Raw genomic sequence first — 22,007 nt, 5'->3', positions numbered from 1 at the left:
GGTGCATGTGTCTCTTTTAAGGAAAGTTTTGTCTGGATATATACCCAAGAGCGGTGTTGCTGGGTCATATGGTAGTTCTATGTATAGTTTTCTAAGGTACCTCCATACCATTCTCCATAGTGGTTGTACCAGCTTACATTCCCACCAACAGTGCGGGAGGGTTCTCTTTTCTCCACACCCCGCCTCCAGCACTTGTTATTTGTGGACTTATTAATGATGGCCATTCTGACTGGTGTGCGGTGGTATCTCCTGGTAGTTTTGATTTGCATTTCTCTAATAATCAGTGATGTTGAGCATTTTTTCATGTGCTTGTTGGCCATCTGTACATCTTCCTTGGACCTATTCAAGTCTTTTGCCCATTTTTCCATTGGGTTGTTGGCTTTATGTTGTTGAGTTGTATAAGTTGCTTGTATAATTTAGAGATTAAGCCCTGTCAGTTGCATGATTTGAAAGTATTTTCTTACGTCCTATAAGTTGTCTTTTTGTTTTCTTTTTGGTTTCCTTTGATGTGCAAGAGCTTGTCAGTTTGATTAGGTCCCATTGGTTTATTTTTGCTCTTATTTCTGTTGCTTTGGGAGACTGACCTGAGAAAATATTCATAAGGTTGATGTCAGAGAATGTTTTGCCTATGTTCTCTTCCAGGAGTTTGATGGTGTCCTGTCGTATATTTAAGTCTTCCAGCCATTTTGAGTTTATTTTTGTGCATGGTGTGAGGGTGTGTTCTAGTTTCATTGATTTGCATGCAGCATACTTGCTGAATAGACTTTTTTTTTCCCATTTTATGTTCTTGCCTCCTTTGTCAAAGAATAATTGACCATAGATGTCTGGGTTTATTTCTGCATTCTTTGTTCTGTTCCATTGGTCTGTCTGTCTGTTTTGGTACCAGTACCACACTTTCTTGATGACTGTGGCTTTGTAATATTGCCTTAAGTCTGGGAGAGTTAGGTGTCCCACTTGATTTTTGTTTCTCAGAATTGCTTTGGCAATTCTGGGTCTTTTGTGGTTCCATAGAAATTTTTGGATTGTTCTTGCTCTGTGAAAAATGTCCTGGGTAATTTGATAGAGATTGCATTGAATCTGTAGATTGCTTTGGGTTGTATGGCCATTTTTACAATATTAATTTTCCCAACCCAGGAGCATGGAATATCTTTCCATTTCTTTACCTCTTCTTTAATTTCCTCAATTAATGTTTTATAGTTCTTAGCATATGTCCTTCTCCTCCTTGGTCAGGTGTAGTCCCAGGTATTTGATTTTTTGGGGTGCAATTTTAAAATGTATTGTCTTTCTGTATTCCTTTTCTAATATTTCATTGTTAGTATACAGAAATAAGACTGATTTCTGGATGTTAATCTTATATCCTGCTACTTTGCTGAATTTGTTGATTAGTTCAGGTAGTTTTTGGGTTGAGTCCTTAGGGTTTTCTATATATAGTTTCGTGTCATCTGCATACAGTGACAGTTTTACCTCTTCTCTTCCTATTTTGATGCCTTGAATTTCTTTTGTTCGTCTGATTGCTGTGGCCACGACGTCCAATACCATGTTGAATAACAGTGGTCAGAGTGGGCATCCCTGTCTTGTTCTAGATTTTAGTGGGAAGGCTTTCAGCTTTTCTCCCTTGAGCATTGTATTTGCTGTGGGTTTGTCATAAGTGGCTTTAATTATGTTAAGGAATGTTCCTTCTGTATCCACTTTGGTAAGAGTTTTGATCATGAAGCGATGTTGGACTTTGTCACATGTTTTTTCTGTATCGAGATGATCATGTGGTTTTTTGACTTTTGTTAATATGTTGTATGATATTGATTGATTGTGTATGTTGAACCATCCTTGTGAACCTGGGATGAATCTTTTTGATATGTTGTTGGATTCAGTTAGCTAAAATTTCGTTGAGAATTTTTGCATCTATATTCATCAAAGATATTAGCCTATAGCTTTCTTTTTTGGTGGTATCTTTATCTGATTTTGGAATTAGGGTAATGGTGGTATCGCAGAATGTCTTTGGGAGTGTTCCTTCTTCTTCAACCTTTTGAAAAATTTAAGGAGGATGGGTATAAGTTCCTCTTTGAATGTTTGGTAGAATTTGCCTATGAAGCCATCTGGTCCTGGACTTTTATTTGTAGGAAGTGTTTTTATGACATATTCAATTTCATTTCTAGTGATGAGTATGTTCAGTTGATCTATTTCTTCCTGATTCAGGTTTGGCAGGCTGTAAGTCTCTAGAAAGTTGTCCATTTCTTCTAGGTTGTCAGATTTGCTGGCATATAGTTGTTTATAGTATTCTCATATGGTTTTTTGTATTTATGTAGTATCCATTGTGATTTCTCCTTTTTCATTTTTTATTTGGTTTATTTGGGTTTTTTCTCTAGTTTCCTTGGTGAGTCTAGCCAGAGGTTTGTCCATTTTGTTTACCTTTTCAAAGAACCAGCTCTTGGTTTTATTGATTTTTGTCTATTGTTTTTTGAATCTCTATTTTATTGATTTCCTCTTTGATCTTTATGATTTCCTTCCTTCTGCTGACTTTAGGTTTTTCTTGTTCTTCTTTTTCTAATTCATTTACATAGTGGGTTGTTGATTTGAGATTTTTCTTCTTTTTTGAGGAAGGCCTGTATTGCTATGAACTTCCCTTTGAGCACTGCTTTTGTGGCGTCCCATAGATTTTGAGTGGTTGTGTCTTCATTATCATTTGTCTTCAGGTATTTTTTAGTTTCCTTCTTGATTTCCTCATTGACCCATTGGTTTTTTAGTAGCATGTCGTTTAGTCTCCATATAGTAGGTTTTTTCTCATTTCTTTCCCTATGGTTGATTTCTAGTTTCATACTATTGTGGCCAGAGAATATACTTGAAATAATTTCTCTACTCTTAAATTTGTTCAGGTTAGCTTTGTGCCCCAATTTATGATCAATTCTTGAGAATGTTCCATGTGCACTTGAGAAGAATGTGTATTCTGATTTTTTTTTTGGATGTGATGTCCTGAAAATGTTGATTAAGTCTAAGTTTTCTATTGTTCCCTTTAGGATCTCTGTTGCTTTATTGATTTTCTGTCTAAAGGATCTGCCCATTGTTGTGAGCAGGATGTTAAAATCTCCTACTATGATTACATTCCCATCGATTTCTCCTTTTATGTCTGTTAGTATTTGTTGTAGGTATCTGGGTGCTCCTGTATTAGGGGCATATATATTGATGATTGTAATATCCTCTTTTTGAATGGATCCTTTAACCATTAAATAGTGTCCTTCTTTGTCTTTCTTTATGACCTTCATTTTAAAGTCTATTCTGTCTGATATGAGTATTGCTACTCCTGCTTTCCTGTCTTGTCCATTGGCATGAAATATCTTTTCCCATCCCCTCACTTTCAATCTATATGTGTCCTTTGCCCTAAGGTGAGTTTCTTGTAGGCAGCAGATTGAAGGTTTTTGCTTTTTTATCCAGTCTGCCACTCTCTGTCTTTTGATTGGAGCATTTATTCCATTGACATTTAAGGTGATTATGGATAGATATTTATTGCCATTTTAAGCCTTGTTTTCTAGTTGACTCTATGTTTCCCTTTTCTTTTTTTGGTTGGATGGTTTCCATTTATTTTATACTGGAGTATTTTTCTTTTCAGTTTTTGTGAATGTAATGTTTGGCTTTGATTTGTGGTTTCCCTGTTTTTTAAGTATGCTAACAACCTCCTATATCTGCTTACTTTAGCCTGATAATCATATAGGCTCAAACACATCATTAAGATAAAAAAAAGAATTATTTTTTCTTACTTCCCTTACTCACATTGTATGATTTTGATGTCTTCTCCTTTTTTTTTATTAACATCTTCATGTTTGGATCTCTATGCTGGCTTAAGTGATTTCTTTCCAATTGCGGTTTCCTCCATCCCAATTCTTCCTTTTTTTTCTTTTCTTTTTTTTTTTAATTTAGAGAAGCCCTTTTAGTATTTCTTTTAGAATGGGTTTTGTATTGCTATATTCTTTCAGCTTTTGTTTGTTGGAGAAATTCTTTATTTCCTCTTCTATTTTAAATGATATTCTTGCTGGATAGAGTATTCTAGGTTGCAGATCTTTTCTTTTCATCACTTTAAATATATCTTGCCACTCCTCTTTGGCCTGTAGTGTTTCTGTAGAGAAATCAGCTGATAGCCTTATTGGGGTTCCCTTATAATTAACACTTTGCCTTTCTCTTGCAGCCCTTAGAATCCTCTCTTTAACTTATATCATTTTTTATTGTAATATGTCTTGGCATGGGCCTGTTTGGGTTCAACTCGTTTGGGGCCTTCTGTGCTTCCTGTATTTTGATATCAGTATCCTTTAGATTTGGGAAGTTTTCAGCCATAATTTCTTCAAATATATTTTCAATCCCCTTTTCTTTTTCTTCTCCTTCTAGAATTCCTATTAGGCATAGATTGGCCCACTTTCTATTATCCCATAGGTCTCTTATATTGCTTTCATGTTTTTTCATTTGGTTTTGTGTCTGCTGTCCTGATTGGGTGATTTCCATTATTCTATCTTCCACATCACTAATTTGTTCCTTTGCATTATTCATTCTGGTCTTTACTGCCTTTAGCTTGGTTTGAATTTCTGCAAATGAATTTTCTAGTTTATCTTGGCTCCTCCTCATATTTTCTAGCTCCTTTCTGAGGGAATCTGTTCATATCCTTTCTTAATTCCTTCAGTATTTTCTTAATTCCTTCAGTCTATCAGACTGCAGAGGTCTGTTTCATTGTTGATTGCTTTAGGTGAATTCTCCTGTTGCTTTAACTGGGAATGGTTTCTGAGCTGCTTCATCGTGCTTGTGTTTTTCTTCTGTGAATTTGGGGAAGCCGAAGTGTAGTTTTGCACAGTCCATGGTGGTCTGGTGGGGCTGGCTCCGTGAGGGTGGGGCATGGGCTCTGGCCAGATTTTCGCAGGCTGGGTGCTGGGAGCGCTTGAGGGTGCTGGCAGGGCCAGATCTGCTTGGGTGGGGCCAGATTTGCATGTGCTGGGCACGAGCGCCAGGCACAGGGAAGGAGCGCTAGGTTTCTGTGCTATAGTGGAAAAGTGTGCATACTGGGGCCCAAGGAGTTTTCTGTGGCGGCCTGCCCCTCCTCCTCTCCCCTTCCCAACAGTGGCACCTTGCCTCTCCTGTGGGTCTGGACCTTCTCCCTGGTTCCCTCTGCCGTGGCTTTCCATTCCCCAGCCCTTAGTGTACCACTCCCCCCACCAGCAGTGCACCGCTCCCTAGTCCCTTAGGCTGTCTCTACACTACCAACCCCAGCCCACTCCCTGGGACTGACCTGCCTAAGTCTAAGCACCCAGCCCCCGCCCAGCATCTCAGTCTGTGGTGTCTGTGCCAGTGGTTCAGATGGTCTCTGTGTCTCTCACTGTGCGTTTTGGATCTCAGACCTGCTGCTGTGCTTTTCTCTGCTTCTTGGAGTTCCCTCCGACTCAGGCTGATCTTTCCATTGGTTAGGTGGCTTCCCAGGGTGTAGGTTCCCTTTTTCCTTCACAACTCCTTCATGGGAGTGTTCGACCTGTACTGATTCCTTTTCTCTCTCTCTATTTTTTCTTTTGTTCTCTGCAGTTTGGTCAAGAGTTTCTTGCCCTTTTTGGAGGTTTAAGTTCTTCTGCCAGCATTCAGTTGATGTTCTGTGCCAATCGTTTTACATGTAGATGTGTTTTTTTGATGTGTTTGTGGGAGAGGGTGAGCATGTCCTCTTACTCTTCTGCCATCTTGTAAGAGTCTCCCAAAAAATCTTTTTGAATTAGGCTTTCTGCATTTAGAATTTCTTTAGGCTAGACTTCCAGTAATGGAATTATTGGGTCAAAGTATATGAACTTTTTCTTTTTTTGCAAGTTTTTGATGTATACTTATTGCCGAATTGGTTTTGAAAAAGAGTTATACTGGTTTATTGCCATCAGCAGTATTCAGGTATCCATTTTCTTACATTGTATGTGTTTAATTGAGAATTTAAATCCCTTCGTTGCTCTAATATGTATTTGTTTGATTCCCAGTGATGGTTAACATTTTCCACATTTTAAAATTAATTATAATGTTTGTTACTGTTTTGGCTTATATTAGTTTACTGTATATTTAAAAGTTAATCAAAAGTATCTAAATGGATCTCTCCTCTCACCCCTCAAAAAAACAAAAAAAAAAACAAACAAAATCAGACCAAAATGAATCCTGACAGCAGTCCTGGAAAAAAATGTTTGCAAATAATGTATCAGGGTTTAATATTTTTATTTAGCTAAATATAGTAGTTTTTTTGTGTAGTGTGAGTGGCACAGAATTTAATCTCTTACTGGAGATGCAAAACTACCATTATGGTTGTTAATTAGAGGACACTGCTGTAACAATAGTTGTCCTTAGGCCTTCTGAAGGAGTCATGGATGTTTGTTCCTACTCTAATTAGGCCATACCGGTTTTATGTGTTACTAGTTTTTCTGCCACATTCATAGTAGTTGGGCTTAATCTGTTGCTTCTTATAGATTAATATTTCTCCCAATAGCTGTAACTCATATTTCCTTCTACTCTTTTTCTGTATACACTCTGTATGTATCTTTGTATATATGTGCTTATGCTGTTAATTTGAACATTATGAGCATTTCTCCATTTCATTAAACATCTTCAAAAATATATTTTGCTATCACTTGCATATATCACAAAGTAATTATTCCTCTTTTATCAGATATTTAGGTTGCTGGTTTTTCACTGCTATAATTTTGCCACAAGCTTCAGTATGAATTGTTTGGATTTCTGATTAATTCTTTAGTATTTTAGAATAAAAATTACAGGGTCAAAGGATATAAAATGTTTATGATTTAGTATTTTTGTATTTACTTCATTGTTGTTAAAAATAGGTAGTACAAGAATCACAGGAAAAATAATCAAACAGAAGAAAGTTTATGCAGTAAAAAAATACCTTCCTCTTATCCTAGACTTCTAACCCCTAGGAAAAAAGCCCTTCAGTGTAAGATTCTGTTTGGACATACATGCTTCCAGCAGAAGGGGAAGCATGGGAAGTGACATTTGTTGCTCCCATGCCTGTATGTATATGAAATATCTCTGGAAGAATATATGTGTAGTGTACATGGGCGCATACTATACAGGCTATTCTATACTTTGTGTATCTTACTTATTCACTTACCTTTTCACTTTGCCATATTATTTTCTTAAAAAACTGTATTATGCAAATCAAAACTACCATGAGATATCACCTCACACCAGTCAGAATGGCCATCATTAATAAATCCACAAATAACAAGTGCTGGAGGGGCTGTGGAGAAAAGGGAACCCTCCTGCACTGTTGGTGGGAATGTAAACTGGTACAGCCACTATGGAGAACAGTTTGGAGATACCTTAGAAATCTATACATAGAACTTCCATATGACCCCGCAGTCCCACTCTTGGGCATCTATCTGGACAAAACTCTACTTAAAAGAGACACGTGCACCCGCATGTTCATTGCAGCACTATTTACAATAGCCAAGACATGGAAACAACCCAAATGTCCATCGACGGATGATTGGATTCGGAAGAGGTGGTATATATGCACAATGGAATACTACTCAGCCATAAAAAAGAATGACATCATGCCATTTGCAGCAACATGGATGGAGCTAGAGAATCTCATCCTGAGTGAAATGAGCCAGAAAGACAAAGACAAATAACATATGATATCACTTATAACTGGATACCATATAATATCCAGCACAAATGAACATTTCCTCAGAAAAGAAAATCATGGACTTGGAGAAGAGACTTGTGGCTGCCTGATGGGGGCGGGGAGGGAGTGGGAGGGATCGGGAGCCTGGGCTTATCAGACACAACTTAGAATAGATTTACAAGGAGATCCTGCTGAATAGCATTGAGAACTTTGTCTAGATTCTCATGTTGCAACAGAAGAAAGGCTGGGGGGAAAATGTAATTGTAATGTATACATGTAAGGATAACCTGACCCCCTTGCTGTACAGTGGGAAAATAAAAAAAAAAAAAAGAAAGAAAAAAAAAAGCTGTATTATGTGTACTTCTATATTTTACCCTTTGGGCACTGAGTATGTTATTGTATTAGGAGTCTTTGCTACATTAATGGTTAAATTTTAAAATATTGTTTATGACTAGATTGAATATTTTTCCTTAGGATAACTTACTGGCCATAGGTAGCCACCGTTCTTTTTTTTTTTTTTTTCTTTTTGCCTGTTGAGGGCCGCTCCCGTGGCATATGGAGGTTCCCAGGCTAGGGGTCTAATCGGAGCTGTAGCCACTGGCCTACGCCAGAGCCACAGCAACGCAGGATCCGAGCAGCGTCTTCGACCTACACCACAGCTCAGGGCAATGCCGGATCCTTAACTCACTGAGCAAGGCCAGGGATCAAACCCACAACCTCATGGCTCCTAGTCGGATTCGTTAACCACTGAGCTATGACGGGAACTCCAGCCACCATTCTTATTTGACCTTTAACTTCCGTAACTTGCTCATTATTTTTAAATTAAGGTCTACATGTTCTGGCAGGTCTTTTTATATGATCTTTTTATATATTAAGCATATTAGCATTTTTTTGCCCTGGTAATTGTGTATCCTGTTTTCTTAGTTTATTATTGCTTTTTAATTTTATTTGGGTGTTTTCTGAGGGGTAGTCAGAGGTTTAACATATTTATGTTTTTTTTCATTTTTACATATCTTTAGTTCTCTTCTAATTATGTTTTTATAACTTGTGAAAATCCACTTTTGTCAGAATCATAAAAAATAAAGGGTGAGTGGGATTTCCCCCTTTCCTTAATTTTATTTTTTTGTCTTTTGTCTTTTCGGGCTGAACCCATGACATATGGAGGTTCCCAGGCTAGGAGCTGAATTGGAGCCATAGTCGCTGGCTTGCACCACAGCTGCAGCAATGCAGAATCTGAGCTGTGTCTTTGACCTACACCAGAGCTCGTGCCAGATCCCCACCCACTGAGCAGGACCAGGGATCAAACCTGCATCCTCATGGATAGTAGTCGAGTTTGTTAACCACTGAGCCACGATGGGAACTCCTCCTTTGTTAAATAGGCTAAAAAGTTAAACTGTAGACTGGTCCACTTCCAAGTTATTAGAGATTTTGAATCCATGAAGCCTAGTTGAAAAAGATTTGATTCTGTCAGAATTGGAGATGGATGGAATTTGAATTCTGGTGTTTTATCAGGGTTGGTTGACTTTTGCTTCTGCCTCCTATGGCATCTTGTGATTGTTTATATGTGTAACTTTGGGACAGTGAGTTAAGTATGCATCACATGTGTAGGTGATATATATAATTATGGTTTTGCAGGCCGAGGCCAAGTGGGTTTGGGTTTTGGCTGTTCTCTGTATTCTTCCCATTGTAGCCTCTACCTTTGCTCTTTTTTTTTTTTTTTTTTTGTCTTTTAGGGCCGCACCCACGGTATTTGAAAGTTCCCAGGCTAGGGGTCTAATTGGAGCTACAGCTGCCGACCTCCGCCACAGCCACCTCAGATCCGAGCCGAGTCTGCACCCTACACCACAGTTTGGGGCAACTCTGGATCCTTAACCCACTGAATGAGGCCGGGGATCAAACCGGCAACCTCATGTTCCTAGTTGGATTTGTTTCCGCTGTGCCCTGCACTTAACTTTTAAAGCTTTAGAGCCAGGGAGTAAGGAAAGTAGTGAACTGTTTCAGGTATATTTGCATTCTGGCTTTGGCTCCCTCTCTAGAAGTCTGGTCGTGGTTTTGGTAACTCAATCATTGGTAACTATCTGAAATTTAGAATGAGAAAAAGATAACTTAAAGATATATGATCCATCCATCATTGAAATACTTTTTCATTAATTAGTGTTAATTTAAAAAGCCTGCATCTACTTTCTACAACCAAACTCTTATTGCATGATTGTTAATTCTTTTCTATATGTTTGGGTTACATTATGAGCCACTAGGTTAAATAGTTAACTCTGTACTTCATCAAAAATAGTTAAATTTCTTAAAGATCCAAAAAGGAAAAGGAAAATATTAATATGAGAGTATGCATAAAATAAATATTTGTATATTCAATATTTCTTTAAATTTTCACTGTCCAGTAGAAATTGAATCCAAATAAAATGCTTAATGCTCTCATGTCACTGGGTAAAAGACTATGCTATGAGTCCCCAGCATGGATGGATGGATGGACAGGTTTCATGCCTACTCCCCTGGAATCATTTATGTACATACACAAATCATTTATTACAGGGATTCTACCCCCCCCCCCCAAGATTTGGAGATTCTTACTTCTGGTGGCTCTAATGCTTCTATTACAGGGAACTAGTGGAGAGTATACAGTATCTATCTGAAGGTAGAACAAATACTCCACTACTGTGGCTCCTAATGGTTCCCCTGGAGCAGGAAGGGGATAGAAAAGAATGGCAGACCTGGGAGAGATTGTGGCATTGGAATCCAGTACACAACTTGGTAATACAATATGTGACAGAATTAGCTGAAAGTGTTACAATCATTGTTACTATTTCCTGTGCTCTCTAGTCCTTTCAGTGTTACTGCAAGAAAAGTATTTTTCCCATTTCCCATTTTACAAGTGAGGAAACTGAGACTCAGAAACCGTTGTGGCTCAGTGCTTAACGAATCCATCTAGGAGCCATGAGGTTGCGGGTTTGATCGCTGTCCTTGCTCAGTGGGTTAAGGATCCGGCGTTGCCCTGAGCTGTGGTGTAGGTCACAGACGTGGCTCAGATCCTATGTTGCTCTGACTGTGGCATAGGCTGGTGGCTACAGCTCCGATGTGACCCCTAGCCTGGGAACCTCTGTATGCCACAGGTGCGGCCCTAGAAAAGACCAAGAAAAAAAGAAAGAAAGAAATTGTGTTTCGTTGAAGGTGAGCATAAGTACTGTAAACAGATGGTGAAGATGAATTTAACTCTGGACATGTTCAATTTAAGAAAGAACTTTCTAGAAACTTTAAACAGGAGGTTTCCATTGTGGCACAGTGGAGACAAATCTGACTAGTATCCATGAGGATGCTGGTTCAATCCCTGGCCTCACTCAGTGGGTTAAGGATCGGGCATTTCTATGAGCTGCCATGTAGGTCACAGTTGTGACTCAGATCCTACATTGCTGTGGTGTAGGCCGGCAACTATAGCCCCAATTTGACCTCTAGCCTAGGAACTTCCGTATGCCGTGAGTGCAGCCCTAAAAAGCCAAAAAAAAAAAAAAAAAGGAACTTAAACAGTTTTAGGAGAAGCAGGTTTGGATCTTGGTAGAGAGAATAGGCCTAAAGAGATAGGTTTGGAAAATCCTCTTCACAGAGGTAATAGTTAAAATGTTGGGCGATTTGCCGGTGATGTATTATGGATTCATCATGGTGGGAGAGTTGATTAATTGTTCAGCCATGCGATGCTCCCTGTCGCTCTTTCTGGAGCATGGGTCCTAACTGCCTGAGAAGCATTCATTTTATTCAAGGGAGGTTACAGAACATGGATATATGAGGTGGCATTGTAGATAGTTTTTCTCAGCCCTGCCCTATTTTTATCACCCTGTTTGGTAACCAAATGATATGCTGCTACCACAGAGATATGAAGAGTAGAGAGGCACACCTCTAGAAAGATGCTTCAGAATCTTTGGTTCTATAGTTTGAAACCCCTTCCCCCATTAACTCCGTGCCCTCACCAATACATCTTTTAGAATCATTGTCCTATACCCATTGAGAGGAGGAAATTGTTGCTTTAAATTCTACTTAAAAAGAGGGATAGTTTTTGTTAATTAATCAGGGAAAAACATAGAAGAGATACATTACCGCTTTAGTATTACAGAGAGAGATTATAAGGAAGTGGCTTGCTTAACTTTAAGGAATGGTGTTTATTATAAGGACACAGCAAGAGTTATGCCCTAGCTGTGACTGTTCTAAAGTCTGTTCTCTTACCCACCTGCGGGCAACCATGGTGCCTCTGCCTCACTCTCTGCCTTTCACTTCCAACTTTCCCAAGTTTGGTGGAACATCTGTATTGTTCGCCTTTGACTTAGGCCTGGCTTTCTTGTCTAGCCTGCATTACTGGATTGGCTATAGGTCCAAGATTTTATAACCCACAAGGAATTGCCTGAGGCTCCAGGGCAGTAGGCTGTAGGGTCATTTGGGCAGGGAATTTTGAGGCTTCACTATCTCTCCAGGAAACATTTACAGATAACTTCTTTTCAAGGCGAAATTTGCCATTGTATGGAATCATGTGATAGGGTTGGGAGTAGTTAGTAGAGGGACAGAGTATGTGGCATATATGTTTTTGAAGAATGTATGATAAAAATTGCCAGTGGGGTTTGTTTGTTTGAAACTACGGGAATATTTCGATTTTCCACGTCCCTTATAATGTATTTTTGGGGTGGACCACACTTCCACAGGGAGCGTTATCCAGGGACATGTAGAAGATTTGACTGAGCTAAGATGTGACATATTCAACTTGAAGAGATTAGGAGATGTTTCTGAATTATATTTGTATGTTACTGTCAACAACATACTTTTCATCTCTTGGTAAATTTAACAGATGTCTACTCATGGTGCTTATTACCTACAAAATAATTCTCACCTTATGTGATTGGCAGTTTTGGAATGGAGAAAGAATTAAAGGGACAGAGCAAGTGATTTTATATAGGCTTTCCCTTTTCATGACAAACACATGTTATATTTTCATGATAATGAAGAAATTACTTTGAAAGTGCTATCAGTCTTTAACAATCATACATTCATTTGGCTAGAGAGATGGTGTAACTGTACAGGATTGTGGTTATTGTTACATTGTTTTGTTTACTGTAAACCTGGCTCAATATTGGTAAATACAGGGTAGCAGAAACTGAACTGTTGTGAGCTATCTGGGCATCAGTCCAAGATATCATTAAAAATACTGCCTCAGACTAATTTGGCTTTATGAATAATATTTTGTTAACAGCTTAACTAAAATTGAGCCACATGGTGTAGCTTAAAATTCTGAATCTTCAAGATAATGAGAGTAGTATAAATAGGGCATACTTAATATTCTATATTCGAATGATAAATTTATACATACTTTTGTGTTAACCTTTATAAGCACCCAAATACATAATGTAATCTGATGTCTTTAAAGTTTACATAATGCTATAATTTGCTGGTAAGGTAAATTTCTTATAAACTAAAATATTACTGGTTTAACAATCAAATCTAAAGAATAAGGAGAAGGTGCCTAAAAAAATATTAAAATGGACATTCAACATTCATTTTGGCTTTTGAATGTATAAATAGCTGGAGTTTATGTTAATGTTCACCAAAAAGACAGAAGGATATAGTGTTACAAAGGTCCAGTAACTTAATTCATTTATTTTGCTAATAAAAGATAATAACTATACCTTAAAATAGGTTATGAAATTGTTAATTGGTTATAAATTATAATTGGTATCAGGTATAACAAAGGGAATTGAGGGTATGATAAGTTAGATGATCCCAAGACAAAAACCCATGTTTAGGTGTTTTTTGCCAAAAAAAAATTATTTGTATTTTCCTTCCTCCCTTCCTTCCTTTTGCTTTTCAGGGCCGCACTAGCAGCATGTGGAGGTTCCCAGGCTAGGGGTCGAATCAGAGCTACAGCTGCCGATGTACACCACAGCAACTCGGGATCTGAGCCACATCTGCGACCTATACCACAGCTCACGGCAACGCCAGATCCTTAACCCACTGAGCGAGGCCACAACCTCATGGTTCCTAGTTGGATTTTTTTTCCACTGCACCATGACAGGAACTCCTATTTGTTTTTATCTTTGTGTGGTATTTTAATTAAAATTCTCCCTGAGTATACATGCATAAACTCCCATTGAAAAGATGTTGGAAGAGTTGATTTTTTGTGAAAAAATATTTTTGTAATGAAAAGATGTATGTCTTAAAGAATGAATTTTAACTACTCCTCTTCTCAGTATTTTATTTGTTTTTCAGGTTAGCCCTCTACGTATACGAATATCTGCTCCATGTAGGAGCTCAGAAGTCAGCCCAAACATTTTTATCAGAGGTATGTTTTATATATTTTCTCCACTGTATTTTGATATCCTATATAAGTGAAAAATATACTATAACAATTATTTGAAAAAACTCTCGTTATATATTATGTACTGAGTGCTTATCAAAATGCATAATAAAGGCTTCGTATGTTATTTGTAAGCATTTTTAGTATTCAGAAATTCCATTTCCATGTAAGTAAACTTGTACTTTCCAGTTAATTTTTCTCCTTCGAAATAGAAACAAATATTAGTCTTGGCAACAATAACCAAGAAAGCAAATTTTATTTTTTTTAAGAAGGCAAACATTGTCATATCTCTAGTTTTAGCAATATTTTGGCTTTACTCACAATTTTGGAAAATACAATTTTTTTATTTTATTTTATTTATTTATTTATTTTTTGCCTTTTTGCCTTTTCTAGGGCTGCTCCTGCAGCATATGGAGTTCCCAGGCTAGGGGTCTAATCGGAGCTGTAGCCACTGGCCTACGCCAGAGCCGCAGCAACGCCAGATCCAAGCCGCGTCTGCAACCTACACCACAGCTCAAGGCAATGCCGGATCATTAACCCACTGAGCAAGGGCAGGAACCGAACCCGCAACCTCATGGTTCCTAGTCGGATTTGTTAACCACTGCGCCACAACGGGAACTCCGAAAATATGATTTTTGTTTTTATTTTGTATAAATAGTAGTAGATTGATGACTGAACTTTAGTTATAAAACATTTTGATAATTTTATTTGAAGTTCTTGTTTCCGTTTCTGTTTTTCTCCTTCACATTCTTTTAAACTTTCAATTTGATCTTTCTTACAATGTTACACTTTCTTTTGCAATTATGTAACGATGAAGATGAGGAGGATTTTACTGGTTTCTTCTTAATGAGTTCTTTCATATGATGTGCCAAGACATTATGCATATATTATCTGTAATTCTCATAAGAAATTTGTAAGGCAGATGGTATTATTCCTATTTTACTGATAAGAACAACAGGATTCAGAGAGTTTACCTAACTAGCTTATGGTTACACAGCTTAGTAAATTATGGAGCCAGAATTCAAACCTTAGGTCCATGTTAATTCCAAAGGTCCTGGTTTTCTCTCTGTTTCTGTAGTGTCCAGTATGGTAGCCACTGGGAGGATATGGCTTTTTGAGCACTTGAACCATGACTAATCCAATTGAGAAATGCTGTAAATGTGAAGTCACACACTGGATTTTGCAGAATTAGTGTGAAGAAAAGAATATAAAATATTAATAATTTAAAAATTTTGATCACATTGAAATGATAATATTTTGGATATATTGGGTAAAATAAAATGTTAATTTTATCATTAACTTTACATCATTTAACATTAATTTTATCTTTAAAATGTAGTTACTAGAAAATTGCTGATAAATTACATCGTCTCGGGTGATATCACTAGTTTGGCCCCTATTAGATCACAGACACAACAGGCAACCCCTTGGCCAAAGTGCCCTTCCTGAGGTACAACCTTCTTGAGGTTCACTAGCCTTTGCCAAGCACACAAGTAAAGAAATATGCATAGCCCCCCAATCTTTTATCTAAGTAGAATATGTGAACTAGTAGGGCCTGTTTGTAAATAAGGAAATATCCTTATTTACAAACTTAAGAAGTCAGTTGTTTTACCATAGAAGGAATATAGGCAATATAATAAAAATGTGATTTCAAAGTTTATTCCAATCAGAACAGAAGTTAGCATGTCTATATCATTAAATCATTGATTGGTAGACTGATCTATAACCTTTTTGAGTCACCTGTTTGATGTTAGAAAGGAAATGATTGAGATAGCAAAGAAGATGCTTTTAGTAATTCTCAATCACTGCCAACTTATATTTAAAAGAAACTAAATCCAGTTATGGAGATTTTTCAACTTTTATTTTAATGCACTTGGAAACTTTAATGAAACTTGATGGAAAGATCAGGGATCCCTTAGATCAGGGATCATTTGCACTGGCTCAGCTTTCTGAGTCCTTGGTAGTTTCCGAGACTGTTCTTTCTTACGAACACTAAATAATCATTTCTTCAAAAAAGAAAAATGGTGCTGACTTATATAGGGAGGTTCAGGTATTTGGACTTAAATGGGTTATGTGGATCAGGCAGATAACTAGGTACCATACTGATATGCTTCTGAACTAAATGGAAAATGGATCCATAAATTTTCTGGTGCTGTTTGGTAAAAATAAAATCACAATTTCACAGGGGATTTACATATTTTTTTAAACAAGTATTTACCCATAATGTTATTCTTTGGCTGCATTTGGAATACAACAATAAGGATTTCTTTGAATTGTCAATTTGGTTCAGTTTCACAAGAAGAACCATTTAAGCTGAAAACAAACTGTTATCACCAGGAAGATACAGTATTTCTGGACTTTAGAGATGGGCATATTGATTCCCAGACTAGTTACATGGAAACCTTTGAATATAAAGCAATACTATATATTTTTGTGGGTACATATTTATGAATGCGAAGTATAATAAAAGGTCTGAAAGAATATATATACCAGGCTAGTTGTTTCTGGGAGTAGGGATATTAAAGGAGTAATGGAGAATTTTATCCTTACTTGTAGGATATTTTAAAATAAGAAATATATATATGTAATCTACATGTATATATATAACATGTGTATATATATAATTTGTATAGTTATTTAAAAATAAAATAGTAGAAGATAAAATACAAAATTATCTTGATTTTAAAATGGAAGCCTGGAGGTGTGATTGTAGTAGACCATTACTGAGCACAACCTGGAGTTCAAAATACAGTTGTCCCTCTGTATACACTGGGTATTGGTTCCAGGACCCGCCTTTCCTATGTGCCCCCCCCCAATACCAAAATCCACATATGCTCAAGTTTCTTATGTGAAACAGCATTGTGTTTGCCTATAACCCACAGTAATTTTCCCATACACTTTAAATCATCTCTAAATTACCTATGCTATCTAATATGTTGTAAATGCTTTGTTATAGCTGTAAATACAATTTAAATCATATGTAAATAGTTGCCAGATGGAAGCATTTCAAGTTTGGCTTTTTTGGAACCATCTGGAATTTTTTCCCAAATGTTTTCTATCCATGACTGGTTGAATCTATGGATGTGGAACTTGCAGATAGGGAGGGTTGACTGTAATTTCAATTGGTTAAATTTCGGTATCTTGCTGTATCCTCCCTCACACTTCAGGTTTCCAGAATACCAACTACTTGTGTTTGCTTGTACATACCAGAAGGCTTCTCACATCAGGGTTTACTCAGTGCTGCCTAAAATCTCCCCTTCTGGAGTTCCTGTTGTGGCGCAGTGGTTAACGAATCCGACTAGGAACCATGAGGTTGCGGGTTCGGTCCCTGCCCTTGCTCAGTGGGTCAAGGTTCCGGCGTTGCCGTGAGCTGTGGTGTAGGTCGCAGACGCGGCTCGGATCCTGCGTTGCTGTGGCTCTGGCGTAGGCTGGCAGCTACAGCTCCAATTCCGTCCCTAGCCCGGGAACCTCCATATGCCGCAGGAGTGGTTCAAGAAATGGCAAAAAGACAAAAAAAAAAAAAAAAAAAATCTCCCCTTCTCCCTTTGACTAGCTTAGAATTCACTTTTTCCAGGAAAGCTTTCTCAGGGTTCCGCTTCTCCATGCTGGTAGTGCATTCTTACATGAAAGTTTTTGCATACTCTGCCAGGAAGTTTGGACTTACCTTCTTGGCAAAAGGGAACTTCTGGTGCTTTTTAAGTAACAGAAAAGCATGTTTGTACTGTCATGTCTGTGTGAATGGTAGTACCCATCCTCCTTAACTATGGACAGTGAAGAAAGGAGAATCGAATCTTTGACAGCTTTGGAACCTATTTAGCATTGCTTTCTCTCTTACTTTCTCTTGGATCATCTGCAAAACTTAAGGCTGCCTTGTTATAGAATGACTTCTTAAGTTTGAGTAGTAAAGGACTATTGTATCTAAATTCTTCTTACGCCATACCCAGATTTATACCTAATTTAGAACTGTTATACAAAGAACCTAAAAAATAGGGAGACATATTATTTGGGTTGGGTATTTGTGATAATAAGGAGACAGTTGAAGTGGCACCAGTTACTCAAGTATTCCATACCCTCACCCTGGTTCAAGGCAAGATAGAATTCTTCTGATTTTGACATTCTCCCTCAACATGAATGAGGATATGGATGACTGTGATATTAATGAGCCCTTGTGAGCCAGGATTTACGGTGCTGGGCTGCCTCTTTCATTTGTATGGCTCTGCTTTCTGGCCAAAGTTGTGAGAAGGTCAGATTGAAACTTTAGGCATCATCTGAACAAGTAAGGTATGTATCTCAGTAGTCCAGTCTCTCATTTGGGCTTAGCATTTCTATCTTTTATTTTGGCCACATCCACTGCATGCATAAGTTCCCTGGCCAGCAATCAAATCCATTCCACAGCAGTGATAATGCTGGATCCTTAACCCACTGAGCCACAGAGGAACTCCTGGGCCTAGCCTTTTTAATAGTGCCCATGGCCCAGCCTCTAGAAATTGGATTGCTTTTGACAGCTTTTGTTTTAAGCAGAGTAGTAGGGCACTGTGAGCCCAGCTACTTTTTTTTCTTTGTTCAAAGAGACAGCATTAGACTGACAGTAGAAACTAAAACATTTCTCTGGCCAGGTTGTGTTAACGAGCTCATTGTTATCTCTGATTCGTCTTAGATTCTATACCACTGCCTGAATCCTAAATATAGTTTATATGATTTTTCATGTTCTTACCACCAAGGGGACAAATTGAATATGCTTTAGAAATAATCTCAACATGGAGCTCTTCCTCTGCTTTATATTTTATTATCCTTCAGTATTAAATAATTACAAATAGAATGCTAAGAAATCTCTCTCAATTTTTGTTACTTTGGGTTTATTAGAAACTATCCTTTTCCTGGGTTATATTGTTTCACTATGCAAAGATATCCCACTCATTCTTGAAATTTTGCATGGTATTCATGCCTCAGAATGAGGCCTGGTGTCTGTAACAAATAAAATTAAAAATTAGATTTCAGAGATCCAGCATTATTTTCTCTTATTAAAAATTTTACTTTGTTTATACTATATTGCTAGCCTTATTTGCCATAAATTAGCAAGTAAGTTAGCTGGAAATGGAAGCTTAAAAACATCCAATGGATTGCTTCTTCAGATTCTATTAGGAATGCTAAATTATTGAACTCCATAGACTCCAAAATCCTGTTCTGTTTGTTTTTCATCTGTATGAAGAGAGAAATAATTGTAATTTCCTAACCTATTTCTTGAACTTTAATTTGGAGGCAACACAGTGTAGTGGGTAAGACTGATCACTTTGGGGCCACATTGCGGGATTCTAATTATATTCCATAACTTATTATTCAATTTTTTGTTTATAAAAAGAAGTAAATAATACTTTAAAGTTGTGCTGAGATTTAAATGCATTAGTACATACATAGTGATTTGAAGGGCCTGGCATGGGGTGAGTTCTTAAAAGTGTTATTTTAAAAATTCTTGACCAATTCTTTTCTATCTCATGTCATTTACTTTCAAGTACAAGTATAAATTTATTTCCTCTATGCACATGTGTGCTCCAGATAGTGTCACCTGGATGGTCCACAGTCCTCCCACCTCTGAGGGTTACCTTTTCTGTCAAAGTGGCTCCAGCTCTAATCTCTCATATAGCAGGTTGTCTCAAGTCCTTTCTAGTATCTCTGGGGCTTACTACAGGGAGAGAGGGGTCCTGGTTTTCTTGCTCTAATTTCTTGCTCTCACCAGGTATTATAACCCTGCTGCTTTTCCTTATGGCTGATACCTTTTTTTTTTTTGCCCTAAACTTTCTTGTTTCCTTCATAACATCCAAGCTCCACTAACTTATTGCTCTTGCATAGAAAAGAATCTTACTGAAGGTTAGAGCAAAGCTAAAGAATGTTAAGCATTAGTTGAGTACAGTACAGGCAACAACATTAACTCACATATTAGACACAACTATTCCTAAGTTCCTGAGTCTCCTTGCCATAGGGAGTTTCTCACTAGACGTTATCCTGAGGGCTCCCCTTGCCTTCCATCTTGTTGATGCTGCACCATTTGTCCTACTTTGTTCTTTTCTGAATCCTCCCAGACCCCTGCCCCCACGACTCTCTGCCCAGACTACTTCTTTTTGAGAGACTGTCAGCAACCTCTTAAATCCTTGTTATTTTATCATATAGAATATTAAATGTTCATTCTCTAGTTTCAAACCATTCCTTGGGGCCACTGCCTTTCTGCGTCAAAATGTAAAAACAAAAATAGAAAGGATCCATGAAGGATCCTTTTTTTAAATTTTTCCCAATAAAACGTATTCCTTTAAGAGGAATTTTACCTTCCTTCTAAAGCAGAGCAGCTCTAGTTCATAAAACTTTCCATGATTATGGAGATGATATCCAATCTGCACTTTCCAGTAAGTTCCCCACCAGTCGCATGTGACTGTTGAGCCCTTGAAAAGTGGCTAGAGCAATTGAGGAATATTCATTTAGTTTTGAATGTAAAGAGCCACATGCAGTTAATGAGTACCATGTTGAATGCCGAATTTGGGATTATGTCTGCTTCAGAGTACAGTCAGATTTTTTTCTTCTTGTACATTTTATTTGCCTTTTTTTTTTTTTTTGGTCTTTTTGCCTTTTCTAGGGCCGCTCCCGCGGCATAAGGAAGTTCCCAGGCTAGGGATCGAACTGGAGCTACAGCTGCTGACCTACACCACAGCAACTCAGGATCCAAGCTGTGTCTGCAACCTACACCACAGCTCACGGCAATGCCGGAACCTTGACCCACTGAGCAAGGGCAGGGATCGAACCCGCAACCTCATGGTTCCTAGTCAGATTCATTAACCACTGCACCACGATGGGAACTCCTCTATTTGCTTTTTTTTTTTTTTTAAATAGAATGTAAATTTTTAAACTTTTTTTTAACAGTTTTGTGTATAGATGCACCCATATTGCTGTACGTGGAAGGATTTAGAAAATGAGGAACAGTAGAAACAGTGGGTCATATCTAAACTAGAAGTCCCAGAATTTTGTCTAGGAACAATCATCTACATAGGTAAATGTTTGTTCCTAGATTCTTTTTTTTTTTTTCCCCCTTCTGTCTTTCTTTGGTCTTTTTAGGACCATACCTGCAGCCTATGGAGGTTCCCAGGCTAGGGGTCCAATTGGAGCTACAGCTGCCAGCCTACACCACAGCCATAGCAACACAGAATCCAAACCCCGTCTGCAACCTACACCATAGCTCACTGCAATGCCAGATCCTTAACCCACTGAGCGAGGCCAAGGATGAAACTCACAACCTCATGGTTCCTAGTCAGATTTGTTTCTTCTGTGCCATGATGACAACTCCTGTTCCCAGATTCTTAACATGAGATTCTTTCTTAACACACAAACTGGCTTTATCCTTTTATAATACTCATTTTTTGAATATTGGCTTTCAGTAAGTATGAAAGGATTTAGGAATACTCTGAAAAGTTTAGATTCCCATGAGTTTCAAACCTACTGTGGTGTTGGAGATGCTATTAAGTGGATCTGGATCATCTAAAGAGGCTCCATATTGACAAGGCTGGAGCCCCTCCAAAAAGGTGTTGCTTGACATCCAGAATTGCCCCACCTCTGCTGTTGTCACTGCTGCTGCAACCAGCCACTACTTCTCTCTTGGAGCCAGGAGCAGAAAGTTTCTTTTCTTCTTCCTGACTTTTAATCTCCTACAAGTAATGTCCTAATAGAACTCAACAGAAAACTAACTAATAAGGAGCCAAGGAATGTAATTTTCAGAATCCAAGTATAGAATGGAGTAGGGAGGAGTGGGTGTGGAGCTAAGAGACAATAGGTAAATGACCAGTATACCTAACTGAAAGCAAATAATGATGAAATGATAAGTAAATATGTGTATTTATGATGTATCATATTTTTTAATTAAACACACTGTGCTCTGATTTTTGTTTCATTTATTTGACTTCAGTTGTTTTATACTGGTTCATTAAAATAGAATTTCTCTTTCTGTGGTTGTAGGGCATTTCATTCTATGAAATGTGCCGTAATATATTTTAT

The 22,007-nt window shown here is 37.8% G+C and overlaps 1 protein-coding gene across 5 annotated transcripts in view; it reads left to right on the top strand.

Moving 5' to 3' along the window:
- The window catches only part of SSBP2 (single stranded DNA binding protein 2), a 310,607-nt gene that overhangs the window by 74,824 nt on the left and 213,776 nt on the right, over positions 1-22,007 (top strand). For all 5 annotated transcript variants that reach the window (XM_047778217.1, XM_047778218.1, XM_047778214.1 and 2 more), the window contains exon 2: positions 13,889-13,961. In XM_047778217.1, the coding sequence (XP_047634173.1) occupies positions 13,889-13,961 (73 nt within the window). The remainder of the gene's footprint in view (positions 1-13,888; positions 13,962-22,007) is intronic.

This window comes from Phacochoerus africanus, chromosome 4 (assembly GCF_016906955.1).
Source record: "Phacochoerus africanus isolate WHEZ1 chromosome 4, ROS_Pafr_v1, whole genome shotgun sequence".
Taxonomy (NCBI): domain Eukaryota; kingdom Metazoa; phylum Chordata; class Mammalia; order Artiodactyla; family Suidae; genus Phacochoerus; species Phacochoerus africanus.
Note: the sequence above shows the minus strand (reverse complement) of the source record. Positions and strands in the feature narration are given on the sequence as shown.